The sequence below is a fragment of the Saimiri boliviensis genome, chromosome 7 (assembly GCF_048565385.1).
Source record: "Saimiri boliviensis isolate mSaiBol1 chromosome 7, mSaiBol1.pri, whole genome shotgun sequence".
Lineage (NCBI taxonomy): Eukaryota > Metazoa > Chordata > Mammalia > Primates > Cebidae > Saimiri > Saimiri boliviensis.
In genome coordinates, this window is record NC_133455.1 from 51584680 (window position 1) to 51600056 (window position 15377).

The following is a 15377-nucleotide window of genomic DNA, read 5'->3' on the forward strand; positions in this document are numbered from 1 at the left end:
CTATTTCATTTTGTAATAGAGAAGTGTTTTCCCACATTGAAAATGTAATTTCATTTCTGCAATAAAAGAACTATTATTCTTAATGTTCTTACACATTCTTCTTTTTATGTGAACATTTTAGGTGTATCAATATATGCATGAAACGATAACTGTTAATGGCTGTCCCGAATTCCGTGCAAGGGCAACAGCAAAGGTAAGGCTTGAGTAACTTTAAAAATATACTTGACCCCAGTTATCTAGTAATTGATTGTGCGCGTGTGTGTTTCAGGTATTCTCGTGTGTACACTGTAAGAGAATTTAGACATCAGTGGCAGCCCAGAGTCTAGAACCAGTACTACTTCTCAGGTAAAAATCCTAATGGAAAATTGAACTTTTCTGCTGCTTCTGTAGCTTAAGAAAGGAGAATGATTTCATTAAACTCACTTAATGTCCATTTGGCACAAGCAAATCTACTGGTTCATTGTATGAAATACTATATGATTTTCTGACACATTGTTCTGATCCAAAAGAACCTGTATTGTATTCAGTGCATGAAGATTTATTTGCACCAGTCTAAAGATTTGATTTCAATTAGACAGGAAAAGAATTCCCTTGACACTCACTGATCTAGTATACTTCTCTGTATTCAGCAGAGCAGTGGAAGGGTGTAGCATTGACCTGTATGTAGAAAAGGCCTGTCACCTTTTATGGTGGTGACCACATCTGCCCTTTAAAAACTCAAATCCAGAGGTTGTAGAGACCTTACTAATAAAAGTGTTATACCAATAGGATCGTGAAATTATCAGGAAAATAGACCATTAGGAAATATCAATTTTAAACTAAAATCACTGATGCAGCTCTTCTTTTACAAACACACAAATGTTGTAACAGAAACATGACTTGCTTTTAAAAATACTTTATCTTTCTAATATTGTATAAAAAATAACCATTGAATAATAAATGATTACAATTTTCCATTTAATTCTTTTGTGTTACATCAACGCTTGTTTAGTTTCTCTCTTGATTTTTTAGTTTTTACTCTGTAACTGAACACTGTAGATTTGTAAGGTGTTTTTTTTTTTGGTAATTTTATTTTGTTTTGTTTAAACTCAGGGAAAAAAAGAGGGTGTTATTATCATTGCGTCATGCTTTGCTTGTACTGAAGTGGAACACACACAGAAAAATGATCCCTACGTGGTTTAATTAAGGGGAAAGTGAATTGTGTAGTGTTTTACCATTCTCATTTCTTATTCATGTAGAACAGCAGGATAGCAGCATAATGTTGCAATAGCACAATCTTTTCTGGTTGTTTCTGGGCTGTCTGCATTGCATCCATGTCAGCCATTAAAACCTATGCATGACAACAAGGTTTGCATGAGCAAATGCATGTAGCTAAAAACAAGCCATTGTTTTCATATCATTCACTATGTTTCACTTAAATGCAGACAGTAGCATAATGCTAAACTGATGTGATAATGCTGTGTGTGGAAAAGAATGTACAGTAGTCGGGAATAAATATTTTCACATTGTTGAATAAGTCACTTTATAGTAGGCATCTAATCAACTGTGGTCAAGGTGAATTAATAAAAATGAAAAATAGGAAGCAGGCAGAGAATCTTTTCTTGATAGAAACTACCTAAATGCTGTGATTTTAGTTCTATGAGGTTAGTGGGAACTAATGGTAAGTTGTTTTCTTGAACTTATTTAATGAAATTAGTACATGAATTTTAAAACAAATTATGTCTACATTAAATAATGTTTCATATATCTATGTATAAAACCATCGACTGTTCATGTTGCCTATTTTGTTATAATAGTTGAAATATTAATATATAATATATAGAGAAAAAATCCTGTTCCATATAAGATTTCTCAATATGAAATAATAATATGGAATATTGGCATAAACTAACAATAATCTGCTTGAATCTATTATGTTATTTTAGTTTTTATTCCTTTTAAGGCATCCTTAATTTTTTAAAAAACTTAAATTTGCTAAGCCTGTGGTTTGACAAATAGCAAGATTACATATATATTCAAAAGTATATATACATGTAAGTGCTCTTTAATTTATTAAAAAAAAAAAACTTACGAACTTTTATCTGCAAGCACCAGCATCAGATTAGACTCTGTTTCATACAAAAGAGTGCAAGACATCATCTCAGCTCTTAAGGTGCTCATAGTACATGTTATACATGTAACATATGTATAAAATAATTATAATAGTAGATAGTACACATAACAAAGTTATTTGGAATCCAGGAAAAGGAAGAATTGCATCTAACCAAGGTAACTGGAAAATATTTTTATGAAGACAGGAAAAATTTGTTATCCCAGATAAGCCCTAGGAAGCTGGAAATAGATGAGTGGGGCTTTACCAAAGAAAGAAATCATAGATGGCATCTAAATGAAGAAAGGCCTCTCTTTTTTTTGTTCTTTCTTTCACAGGAGAATACTATAAAAATAGGAAAAGTTGCCTGCGCTACCCACTGCAAAGCATATGATTGGCCTTATTTCCCTCAATTTATTACCAAAAGACCATCTTTTTTTTTTTTTTTTTTTTTTTTTTTTTTCAGGCAACAGTTGCAGCTTTTGCAGCTAGCGAAGGCCACTCCCACCCTCGGGTAGTTGAACTGCCAAAGACTGATGAAGGCCTGGGTTTTAATGTGATGGGAGGAAAGGAGCAAAATTCCCCCATTTATATCTCTCGCATCATTCCTGGAGGGGTGGCTGAAAGACACGGAGGCCTCAAAAGAGGAGATCAGCTGCTATCAGTGAACGGAGTGGTATGTTTATAAAAGAACCAGAGATTTTCTCCTTAAGCACATTCTTTCTTTTTTTTTTTTTTTTTTTCTGCCATTACCAAAGTAAATGCTGAAAGCCCAGAACAAATATTAATTTTGTGTCTAAACAGCTTTCTAAGCATTGATAGATATTAAGCCTATAAAAGCTATAATCTATTTTTTATGTTTCATTTCATTATGTTCAGTTATGATAAATATCAGTGAGTTGAAAAAACATCCCAGGAAATTAATCCAACTAGCAGAATTTCTTCCCATAATGTTCCAAGTAACATTTGCAAGAAAACAGTAATTTCAAGATACTTTTATCCTAAGTTACTATAAGCAAATACATACATTTTAAGAATAAAGATAAAACACCTAACTTTGTAATGTGTGTGGGTTTTTCATTTTAAGGGTAATTTTAGTGTTTATATAATAATAACATATATGAAAAAGGCTAATGGACTCAAAATTCTTGAAGCTGGATCTACAGCTATAGTATAATAATATAGTATAGAAGCATATATTATGAATAGGTAATTTAATTAAACTTTTTTGGGAGAGGCTAATATAAACATATTATTTATGTTATATATATGCTAATATAACATAAATAATATGTTTATATTAGCCTCTCCCAAAAAAGTTTGGTTAAATTACCTATTCATAATATATGCTTTTGTTTTTAAAGAAAATTAGAGAAAATTAAAATATGGAACAATTTAAAGTATGAAGATACAGTTTTTCATAGCTTATATTACCTAGATGCCACCACCTCCACTTGTAATAATGAGTTGGTAAAGAAATCACTTCCTATGAAATGAATAATTTTCTCCCTATAACTTCCACTTATATTAAACATAAATTATCTAAAAGCATACATTTCAGAAATATAAACAGAAACATATCAATGTTTACCTTTTTATTAACCTAAGATCTTTTTTCTAAGAACTTAAACATTTTAATATATAAATCAGATTTCAGTTATTTGGGTCCAAAATAATTTAGGCTTGGAACACAATATCCAAAATAAAATGCAATTGGAACATGATATTTTATTGGTAACTATGGAATGAAATTCTTCTGTATTCATATCTTGAATTTTGTTTATTTATTTTTTATTTTTAGACTGACTAGTAGTTTCATAAAACCCAAAACTATTCCTTCAACTCTGCTGTCCTCCAATGTATGTCAAAACTCTCACCCCATGAATATTTTATATCACTTCAGCATTCTAATTACTATGTACTTTTTTCTATGTAATAATGTTTTGAGATAAGCTTTTTATTGACCTTAGATAACTGTGACTTTTTCAAAGCATGTTTCAAGTGATAATTTCAGAGTCAAACTTTCTGGTAGAGGACTCTAGAGCTAGGTCACACAATTATGTCACTCAGAGGTTTATGCCCCAGAGTATAAACTTACAATTCCTCTAAATATACTTTATAAATCAAATAAGATATAGATTTTAAAACAGTATGAAAAGTACAGAACAACTCATAATACATTAACAGTAATTATAATTGTGTAAAGTAACAATAAATATATACATACACATATATATGCATATATATGTGTATATATATATATATATATATATATATAAAATAAATGTAGTATGTGGTTGACTTTGAACTTTCTTATAAGGGAGCTAAACAGACTTTGTTTACCATAAATATTTGCAAGGAACACACTGTAGGCATTTCATAATTAGTCACCCATTCCTTGCAATGACCTTGTGCTATACCTGGGCGGTGGCAGTTACCTTATCTAGAATCAAATATGCAAGGTTCTACCACCCAATATTCATATAATTATGGATTACTATCTCCTAAACTTGAATTTCTTTGCCTGAAAAAAGGAAATAGTACTAATTTAAAGGGCAATGATGAAGAATGAAATGAGGCAAAATGTCTTTTTATATGCCAATTGGGTCATATAAACCTTTGACGGGTAAATGTGGCTACTGGTGAAGGTTGAAGTTGGTGAAGATTAACAACCTCCCAGTGATACTGCTTTTGCTACTTAGATTAAAAGTAAGTCTTACAGCAAATTCTGCTGCATTTATAGGCATATGTTAGCAAACATTTATTAGCAAGAAGGCAGTGTTCGACACACAACTTCTTTCATAAATTTGATAAAACTCCAGGTCTCTGTCCATTTAGGTGTTCTAAACATAACCTTACATAAAGGTTCACTTGAGGCAGATGATTCACTTGAGCCAGGCCAGGATTTTGTTACCTTTATATTCAGCGTCAGACAATCAGAAATCCTGTTAAGACTGACAGCTGAAAATAAGGTAGTTTAGTAATCAAACTTTGGCCCTTCATCATATGGCGTAGGCCATGGGCCTCCCTGAGATTTTTATATCCTCTTCATGCAAAGGTGAGGAATGTCTCCAAGATTTTAATATTCCACATATATTTAAACCTTTAATTTTACCAATTAAGTTCCATTTATACATTTACCTTGCTAGCTAATGGGCCACTAAATTCACCAAAGGAAATCCATTTCTGACATATTCTTGCTAATCAGTAAAGCAGCATTTGTTCCTTGACATTAGGTACAACAAGCTGCTCGTATAGTGGCCACCTCTAGAGTATTGCCTTTCCAATATAATCCTGGCTAACTACCCTAGACTGGTTTATTAAGCTCCTAAAGTGGAAGGTTAATGTATTACACATTCACATAATCAAACTATATATTGTAAGCTACCTATTTAAAACTGTTTAAAAGTAAGTTATGTGATGTTTAACAATGCCTAATGTATACCAGGTGTTCCTCAGAAAGCAGTTTTCTGTAAATTAGAGACTTTATGACCCAATGACTTGTTCACAGTCACACAAATAATACTTAATCCAATACTAGAACTCTGGGTTTCTAACAAACACCGAGTCCAGAGGTTTTATCAGTGTAAATAATTCTAGGCAGGTAGCAATATTTAGTGAAAAAAAAAATTATTCTGTAATGGAAAGGCCAAAAAAAGAAAAGTTTAACAAATGATGGAATGATTTATATTTCTACCTTGAAATAAGTCACCATTTCAGGAGATTAAATATGGAAGATTTTTAGAGCATGCCATTCTAAACTCAGAAATTTTGAAAGGAAGTGCTTGGGAGGTCTAAAAAACCTTAACTACTTTAGTATAAGTACTCTGAAAAAAATATCTAACTGTCCTATTTAAAAAGTAAAGAAATTATTCCATGGACATTTAAACATCAGAGAAGACATCTGATGTGATGTCCTGATTATCTTTGATTGTTTGTCTCATATTATATTCTGCATTTAGAAAAAGGGTATATTATGAGTCTGCATATGCATATATATATATGCATATATATACACATATACATATATATATGCTAATACAGAGCTATTAACATCATGGAATGTTAGGTTATAAAGTGTGATGGGAAGGGAGAAAATCAATAAATAGAAATAAAGACAAAATACAGCAATGGAGCAATTGATTTTTTTCTCCCAGCTTTTTAGAAGTCAAAACAGAAGGAAACTCATGCCAGCTCAACTATCATTGGAGAGAAAATTTTTCTCTATCCCTAGGTGCCAAGAGAAATTTCCCCTGGGAATGTTACAAATGAGACATTGAATTACCTAATACAATTTCACAGAAAATACAGAGGCCTTTGTGTATGGCTACTTCTTATGTCAATCCTCAGTGAAACCTTAAAGCCGAATGCTGAATTAAAATTTAACATTAATAGGAGGTCAAAATGTTACAGTAAGAATTTACAGCTTTCTAATGATCTCCTTTTCACCCTTTTATACTCAAGTGTTTTCTCAACAATTTTAAGAAAGGACTCAAGGACTGTTTATAAAGGTTGCAGCCAATGTGGAGCCAGCAGCAACAGTAAATATATTCAGTGATCGAGTCAGGATACAAAAAGTCTCAATAGAATGGTACAATAGGCCTATTTTAATAAGAATCTTCACGAAGTCCTACTCCTGTGCCCAAAAAACTAGCTACATATATGCAGAATCAGGGAGGAATAGCTAAATATCAAAGCCTGGGGAAAAAAATCTTAGGAGATTTCAATGTTGATTTCAAGAGGAATATAACGCAAGTTGAGCAAGGGGAACAAAAAATAATGTGATTGTAGGGGCACCGATAGAAATAATCTTGCATAGAACACAGAAAGAGATTGGTCCAGCTCTTGAGTGTACTGTTTTCTTTCTTTCCTTCCTTACTTCCTTCTTTCCTCCCTTCCCTTCTTGTCCCTTCCCTTCCATTCCTTCCTTCCTTCCTCTCTTTCTTTCTCTCTCTCTTCCTTCCTTCCTTTCTCTCTTTCTTTCTTTTTTGACATGGTCTCATTCTGTCACCTAGGCTGGAACGCGGTGGTGCAATCTCAGCTCACTGTAACCTCTGCCTCCTGGGCTTAAGCTCACACCCTATTGTGCTCTAATCCTCTTGCAAAGAAAAATAGTCTTATCCAGAGATGAGCAATCTTGGATATGAGGAACACGTTAAAGAAGGACTTGGGTCGTTTAGGGTGAAGAAGAGAATATTTAGGGGAATGATGACTGTCTCCAGCTATCATCCATTGTATGTGGCACCAGATGGCAGAACCAAGACCAGTGTGTAAAAGTCATGAGGAAGTCATCTTATTATAATAAAGAGCTTTTAAACACTTAGAGCTCTTTAAATGGAGAAAGACTAAATAATAAGGTAAAAGGTGCCCATCAGTTTTAATCAAAGAGTAGGATACCACCTGATGAGAGTATTTCAAAATATGAGTACCATGGAGAGAGCTGGAACGGCTGGCCCCAAGGTCCCTGCTAAGTCTGTGACTATGTATTCCATGTCTTCCAATGGGATTTTACTGAAAGTACCATATAACCCTTCCCCCACCAACACACACACACACACACACACACACACACACACACTCATACCCCGCCTTGCACTCTGAGGTAGGTGAGTAGGCTCTACCTATGTTCTGTGTACCTATTCATAAGACATTTTTCCTGAATGGAAAGATTAGAAATCTAACACAATATATGCTTTGTTTGCTTAGTGGTTTATGGTTTTTTTATTAATGGTATGTACATTATATTCTCTCATTTGTTTCTCAGAAAAACAGTCTCATGAAAGAATAGTGCCAGGAGTGTTTCCTCCCTCTCTCTCTGTGTGTGTCTCTCTATCGCACACACAGCCCAATAGATACCCACAAAAGCACATATGGGCTCACCTCCAAATACACACGCACACACACACACACACACACACACACACACACAAAGAGACACAGAGAGACAGAGAAAGTGGATTTTAACCTTTAAAGCAATCATAACTGAAGCTCACCAAATGTAATAACTGCTTATGTTAAAAACAAATCCCAGTGGAATCTGAGTAAGCTCTCTGAATTGTACCAATTCCAACTTACTGGTTTAATATTATTTAGTAAGATGTTAATACTGGGGAAAGCTGGGTAAAGGATGCATGCAATGTCCCTATACATTACTTTTCTACTTCCTAGAAATCTATAATTATTTCATATTTCTTATAAAACAAGAAAGTCCAAAAGGTGACATTCTACTGGTTCTGATGGGAGAGAGGCAGGTGAGGAACAGGAAAGAAAAGGACAGAAATATAAAATATAAGCGCGAGGACTTAAAAAATATGTTATACTGAAAAGAAGCCATCATTCGCTTCTGAAATGCAAACATTGCCTCTGAGCCCCATTGGTGGAAAAATTGCAGCTGAATTTGCCTAGCTCTATAGTTAAGCCTAAATAAAATTGTCAATACAGTGTATACAGATTGCTAATTGATTTTTAAACATGACAGATGAATGAATAAAAGTTTAGGGATGGGACAGAATGAATTGTTGTTTTCCTATAGTCTGGCTTTTTTTTTTTTTTTTTTTTTTTCATAAATACCTATGCAAAGTTAAAGGCAAGTACTCACAGCCCAAATTACTTATGCAGAATGGCTGTCAGGTGTGGGATGAAGATGAAATAAAAATTAGAACTGTAGATTCAAGATCTGTGAAGCTATAGCATCCCAGAGGAGAAATCTATATTAAGATCTTATTTATCTGTTATCAGAACAAAGAGAAAACATAAAAATATTTTTAATTGCTATGAACTACACTGCAAGATTTAAGTTCCATAATAAAATGCATGTTCTGATGACGGCAGTAATTTGTATTCATTGCCTTATCTCCATTCTTAGAACAATCCCTGTACATAGTCAAAGCTCTATAAATATTTGTTGAATACCAGACACTGCTGTAAGCACTTTATGTAATGAATTCATTAATTACTCGTAATGATCCTCAGTGGTAGGTGTTATTATCATCAGTCCCATTTTACAAATGGAGAAACTGAGGAAGAGCTCACACGGCTACTACATGGCAGAACGGGAGATTCTAACTCAGGCAGTCTGGCCTTATTAATCATGATTTAAAGGTAAATAAATATCTTAGCCATTAATAAATTAGTACTTTCATGTATGATGTAGAACAGATCAAGGTTTCTTAGCTTTGGGGTTTCCAGAAGTAAATGTATGGTGGAGAGAGATTAGTTGTTTTTCCTAACTACTCGTAAGACTCTGACCTTTGAAAAGTTAAAAACCGCTTTTAAAGACAGCAATGTTTGGAAAAGGAATTTACCCTAATTCAATTGGGTCATTACTCTAAATTCGTCATTGGAGATGTGTGAAGAGTTTGGGTGAATGTGTTTGAATTGTTCCATACCGGCATCATTGTACTTTGCATCAGGCGCTTTGCATCCCCTGGTTGACTGAACAACCCTGTTCCATCAGCACTCTCTAAAGCCACTTGGCCCTTAGAGGGGAGAACATGCTTGCATGGAGAGGGGAAAGGCAGAACCTCAGTCTTCAGTTCCCCTATAGGCCTGGTGTAAAGATCTCCGGCTTAATTCCAGCTAAGAGGCCTCAGGTAAAGCTATTTTCACAATCTCTCTCTTCCTAGAAGTCGTTAGCAGATGCTTTACCTTTCTCTGAGTAGGGGATTGTTTGGGTTATAATTAAATAGGAGTGCAAGCTGAAATTTCAGTTAAGTGCTGAAAATTTTTGTTCTCAGCATGACATCATGTGACATTTCACTCACATTTGTGAAGGAGCCAAGAGAAGTACAATTATGTTATTTTATCCCAGTCTCTTTCAGAAGAGCACAAGCAATGAGGCATGATCTGGTATATTTTGCAACACTGAACAGGCAGTATTCTAGCCCCCTTCATTGTGAGTTGGCTCACGATAAGAGATCTTTTAATTTAAAAAGCAGAACAGGGAAATATCGTGCTATCCCAATAGCACAGGTAACAATAGCTCACAGGTTAGAACGGCTACATTCCCACCCGGTGATTTCAGCCTGTAAGAATAGGCACCAGGTCTCTCATTCCTTCATAGACCAACTTGAGCCTTGAGCATACACGAGATTGTGCTGAGAGAACTGACTGAAAGTGTATCGGTGCCAGAACACACCCACAGTTAGTCGGTGCTAAAGGACAAGCCTCTAAATGAGGGAAGCATTCTCACACAAGGGATCAGACTGACCTAAATCTCTATTTAGATTGCTGGTAATGGGTATTTGACTATTCAGTTTAGTTACTGGTGCAGTCTTTCTCATAGTTATTTTTGCCATTTGTTGTTTGTGTTTTCCTTGTGTTTATGCTGTTATTTTAGCAATGCTTTTCTTTCAACAATTATTTGTAGAGCAATTATTATGTGCCAGCTACTGAGCTAAGCCATGGATATGGAGTGGTAAACAAAACAGAAAGAGATATAATCTGGTAGAGAGTAAGGACATTATGATGAGGATGATGAGAAATACATACATATAAATGTAACATATCCACCAGTTATCCCAGCCTAAGGGAAATGCCCTCCATGATCTTGTTCAGATCCACATTGGTCACAGTAACAGGATTTTTTTACTCCAGTATGTGTGTATTAGTTTCCTATGGCTGCTATAACAAATTGCCACACACGGTGGTTTTTAAACAACAGAAATCTCACAGCCCTGGAAGCCAAAAGTCCCAAATCAGTTTCACTGGCTCCAAACCAAGGCATCGACAGGGCAGTGCTCCCTCTAGAGGTGCTGCTGGAGAATTGTTCCTTGCTTCCTCTAGCTTCTGGTGACGGCAGCATTCTTTGATTTGTGGCCACCTCACTCCCATCTCTATCTCCATGGTAACATTATTACCTTATTCTCTGTGTCAAATCTCTTACCTCCTCTATAAGGATACTTGTGAGTTATTTGGGCCCACTGAGATAATGCAGGGTAATCGCCTCATCTCAAGATCCTTAACCTAATTGTATCTGAAAAGACCCTTTTCCTATAAATGCTAATATTTACAGGTTCAGGGGATTAGGACCTGATATTAATAACTTTGGGAGTGTATCTAGCCTTCTACAATGTGTAAATATCATAAATCTAGAGTGCTTACAAGTTTACAGGTCTAAGGAATGTGACCAGTTGTCCACAGACCGTGGGCACATTGGTTTTCTATTCTCAAAACAGCACACGCTGAGTATTTTCCACTCTACTCCCGGTTCTGACAACCCAAGGCCCTTCTTCCCTTTCCATTTTGAGTCTTTTCTCCTTCTACTTCTGCCTGTCCAGTCAATGAAGCTATTCAGACTCCTTTCCCTTCGTTCCCTACCCCGCCCGCGCACTCCCATCTTGCCTGGTCTTGAATGAGAAAAAAAAAAAAAAAAAAAAAAAAAAAAAAATGTACGTCAAAACATGCAACCAAAACATTCTGCTGCATAGCAAAGACCTTCAGATATTTTTTAGTCCTTTTTTGCTCCTAAGGTGTGGGCTGAAGGAAGCAGAATGGGAGGGGAAATACACAAAGAACACAAATTAATACTTCAGAATCTAACACTGCCTCATAATTAAACACCGTGACAAGTGTTGCAGAGGAGAAAGAACAAAACAAGGAGCCATGTAATGGAGCTACTTTTCTAAAAATATATTTATTTATTTGTCTATTTATTTTTTAAGACAGGGTCTCATTCTGGGGCCCAGGCTGCAGTGAAGTGGCGTGATTTTGGCTCACTGCAACCTCTGCCTCCCAGGCCCAAGTGATCTTTCCATCTCAGCCACAGACATGTGCCACCACGCCTGGCTAATTTTTTGTATTTTTGGTAGAAAGGGGTTTTCACTATGTTGCCCAAACAGGTCTCAAACTCCTGAGCATGAGCAATCCACCAGTCTTGATCTTCCAAAGTGCTGGGTTTACAAATGTTGAGCCCCCATGCCAGGGGCTACTTTTAATAGTGTTAGAAATGGCCTCTTTGAAGGGTGACATTTAAACTGAGATTAAGGAGAAGAGTCTGTTATCATAAGAAGGAGGTAATAAGGTCTTGAGATAAGGAAGTCCACGACTTGCCATGTAGGAGTGGCTGAAAAAAACAAAGTGACTAAAGTAAAGACAGTGGGATGAGATGAGGCTGAAGAACGGATTGGGAGCCAATCAATGAAGTTTTAAAGTTGGTACTCAAAAGTTTTTATCTTACTTTTGGTGCATTAGGAATCTGAAATCAATTCTGAAATCTGATGATATGCCAAGAGTTTCTAATACATCCTGAGGCTGTTTACTATGAAATGAAATGTATTCTACTTTTTTTCTGTTAGCTTGTTATTATATTTTGTATTGAAATTCTCTTTCTATACCCTTAAATCACTTGACAAGGATATTGCATATGATAACAACTTCAGGGCAATTTTTCTTTTTTTCTGTCATTATCTTTAATGAAAATTAGAAACTTTTACTTTATTGTCAATTGATAGTTTCAACATTTCAAAAGGGACTCATTCAATTTCAAGTTCTTATGGTTTCTCAGGAGTTAAGGTTATTCTAACCATAATATGTTTATTTACTCTTTGAGACTCTATTTTGTCATATGTAAAGCAAAAACAGCAATATCTTGCTCACAGGTTTAATCCAAAGATTAAATAAGAGAAAGTACGTAAGACTGTCTGCCATTATGCTGGATACCTTCTAAATACCTAATAACTATAAATTGTTTTCCTTTAAATCAGATAAAAATCTCTTCTTATTTTATCTCCTATAGAGTTAGACTCTTTGCCCAGTTTAAGTCATTCCTTCGGCTTTTTGTTTATCTTCAAGAGACAATAAAATTCCCCCATTAAATACTCTAATTTCAGAGGCAATTGATTCCATGTCATTGCTGGGCTGATTATGGGCAAGCCATTTAGATTTTTGGTGTCTTTATATCTGCAGGACTGAAGTAACAACATCTGTCCTATCTACCTTTCCTAATAGCAATTAGATTAGGATAAAGAAGAGAAATAATAAATACAGCATTACAAAAATAAGACTTAACGTTTTCACAATTATACAGCATTGTTGCTGTATATTATTATTAAACAGTCTTTCACCAGACTTCCAGATGCATCTCTCCATGTTTTCTATTGCAACATGTTTCCTTAATTTGCAAAAGCAAAATATGTAAACCAAGTAATGATCCTTCTTCTGTTCTAGCTGAGAAATGCGTGGTTTTTCTCAAATGAATAGAGTGTTTGTCTTGAAATCCTGTGCTGGTCCAAAAAACCATTATTTATGTTTTGTGGAACTCACCAAGCCCAATTACCAGTTATTGCTTTAAACATTAGTGAAAAGCCAATGGTTCAATTTAAGCCCAACTTGGGAGGAACATTCTTCTAACTTATTTATGCTGGTCTGCAGACTGTTGGCACCAGCCTAAAGCAAGGTTGGAATGTTGTTAATATACCACAGCTACATGAGTATACCTAATGAAATGCAAGCCAAGGGTAAGACTAAGGGTTTATACAATTTTACATAATGGATTTTTATCTTTTTCTGTTTTTAATTATATCAAAAATAGAAGACACTGATACACATGGGAATCAGATAATATGTCATAAGCACATGTGATTGCTGACAGGTTCATGTGAGATAACCAATCTTTTACTCAAATGTTGGTTGCTGAGTCTCAGATATGGGAAATGCAATGTCTCAGCAATTGTGGTATTAGAACCGCACCTTTCTAAGTTCATCCAGGAGGCATGAGCTGTTTCAATAAATGTCCAAATGCATCACATTAGATCATAGGCCCTTCCTCCTTGGTTTTCTTTTTCTACTTTCACAGATAGAAAATCATTAGTTGCTAATTTTATCACAGCCAACCTTACTCTGAAATGTAAATTACTGACCTTGCCCTTCAGTGACACCAAATCACTTTTGAAGAGAAGTCATGTTTTCTATTTATAGAGGTGCCTATTATTACCAAAAACTGTGTAAATGTATAGCATACCTTAAGCTTTAAGAATACAAGTTTGGGCTGGGTGCGGCTGCTCACACCTGAAATCCCAGCACTTTGGGGGGCCGAGGCAGATGGATCACCTGAGGTCAGGAGTTCACGACCAGCCTGGCCAACATGGTGAAACCCCATCTCTACTAAAAGTACAAAAAGAATTAGCCAGGTGTGGTGGTGGTCCCCTGCAATCCCAGCTCCTAGGGAGGCTGAGGCAAGAGAAGCACTTGAACCCGGGAGTCAGAGGTTACAGTGAACTGAGATTGTGCCATTGCACTCCAGCTTGGTTGACAGAGTGGGACTCTATCTCAAAATATATATGTGTGTGTGTGTATGTGTGTGTGTGTGTGTGTGTGTGTTTATTTGAGTATGAACCCAAAGCATGAGACTTTAGATCCTGAAATCAAAGTCTGTATATGTAGTGCACAAGATTTGATCTAGCATCAGCCTGAACCTACCTTACCACTAGCATTTGCATCTCAGCTCAGCTTTTTTATACTGAGCTAATCTGTGGTAGTCCTTATGTACTCAGAAATCAGGTAAAATGTGGCATCAGAAAAGTTGAGGATTCTTGGCAGTCTCTGAACTTCTACCTCTGAAAGTCAAAGGAACATGACACTGTATTAAATTTGGTTTTGCGAAGGGCCCTCCATGAAACAGGAGTGGTTAAATTTGTCTATTATAGGGTCCAGAAGGAGATTAGATAACTGAGCAGAGATAATCAAGAAGGAACAATGGCAATCTAAAGGAGAAATGCCCCATAACAATTCTAGCCAGTTATTGCCATTTGATATTGTGGACAGCGTGGCAGATAATTCAGAATTTAAAAATAAGCAAACCAGACCTTCTGCCTTTGTAGAGGAAATCATATATAAGTAGAAGCATTTTAAAGGTTAAATTGTAGTTATCTATGGAAATGTTAGAACGAATAGTTTGATGGAGGGCATTCTAGGCAGAAGGACAACATCTACAGAAACAGAAGAGTAGGGTTGAAGAGATGGGTTGGAGCCATGTCATGGAAGACACTATAAACCATCAAAGGAGCATGGACTTACCATTTGAAGGTGGTAGGAAATGGCCAAATGACATGGATTTATATAAGTTATTCTGGCAATTGCCAACATGTGGGCATAGGGTGTGTGAAAGCATGGAGGAAAATCTGGAGGTGGAAGATGAACCAGGACATTCTTAGGAGTTCTGGAGGAACATGGTGGCGGTCTTAACTGGAAGAAGGGCAATTTGGCTGGAAAGAAAGGAAAATATTTGAAAATGACTTTGAATGTAAAGGGATTATAAACAAGAACTGGTGATTGATTGGATATGCAAGGT

General features: G+C 35.6%; 1 protein-coding gene across 4 annotated transcripts in view; it reads left to right on the forward strand.

Moving 5' to 3' along the window:
* LIN7A (lin-7 homolog A, crumbs cell polarity complex component) overlaps positions 1–15377 on the forward strand; it is a 144262-nt gene that overhangs the window by 89982 nt on the left and 38903 nt on the right. For 3 of the 4 annotated variants that reach the window (XM_003927835.3, XM_039472421.2, XM_039472420.2), the window contains 2 exons: positions 122–193; positions 2556–2765. In XM_003927835.3, the coding sequence (XP_003927884.1) occupies positions 122–193; positions 2556–2765 (282 nt within the window). The remainder of the gene's footprint in view (positions 1–121; positions 194–2555; positions 2766–15377) is intronic. The other variant, XM_074402502.1, reaches the window with a different exon arrangement.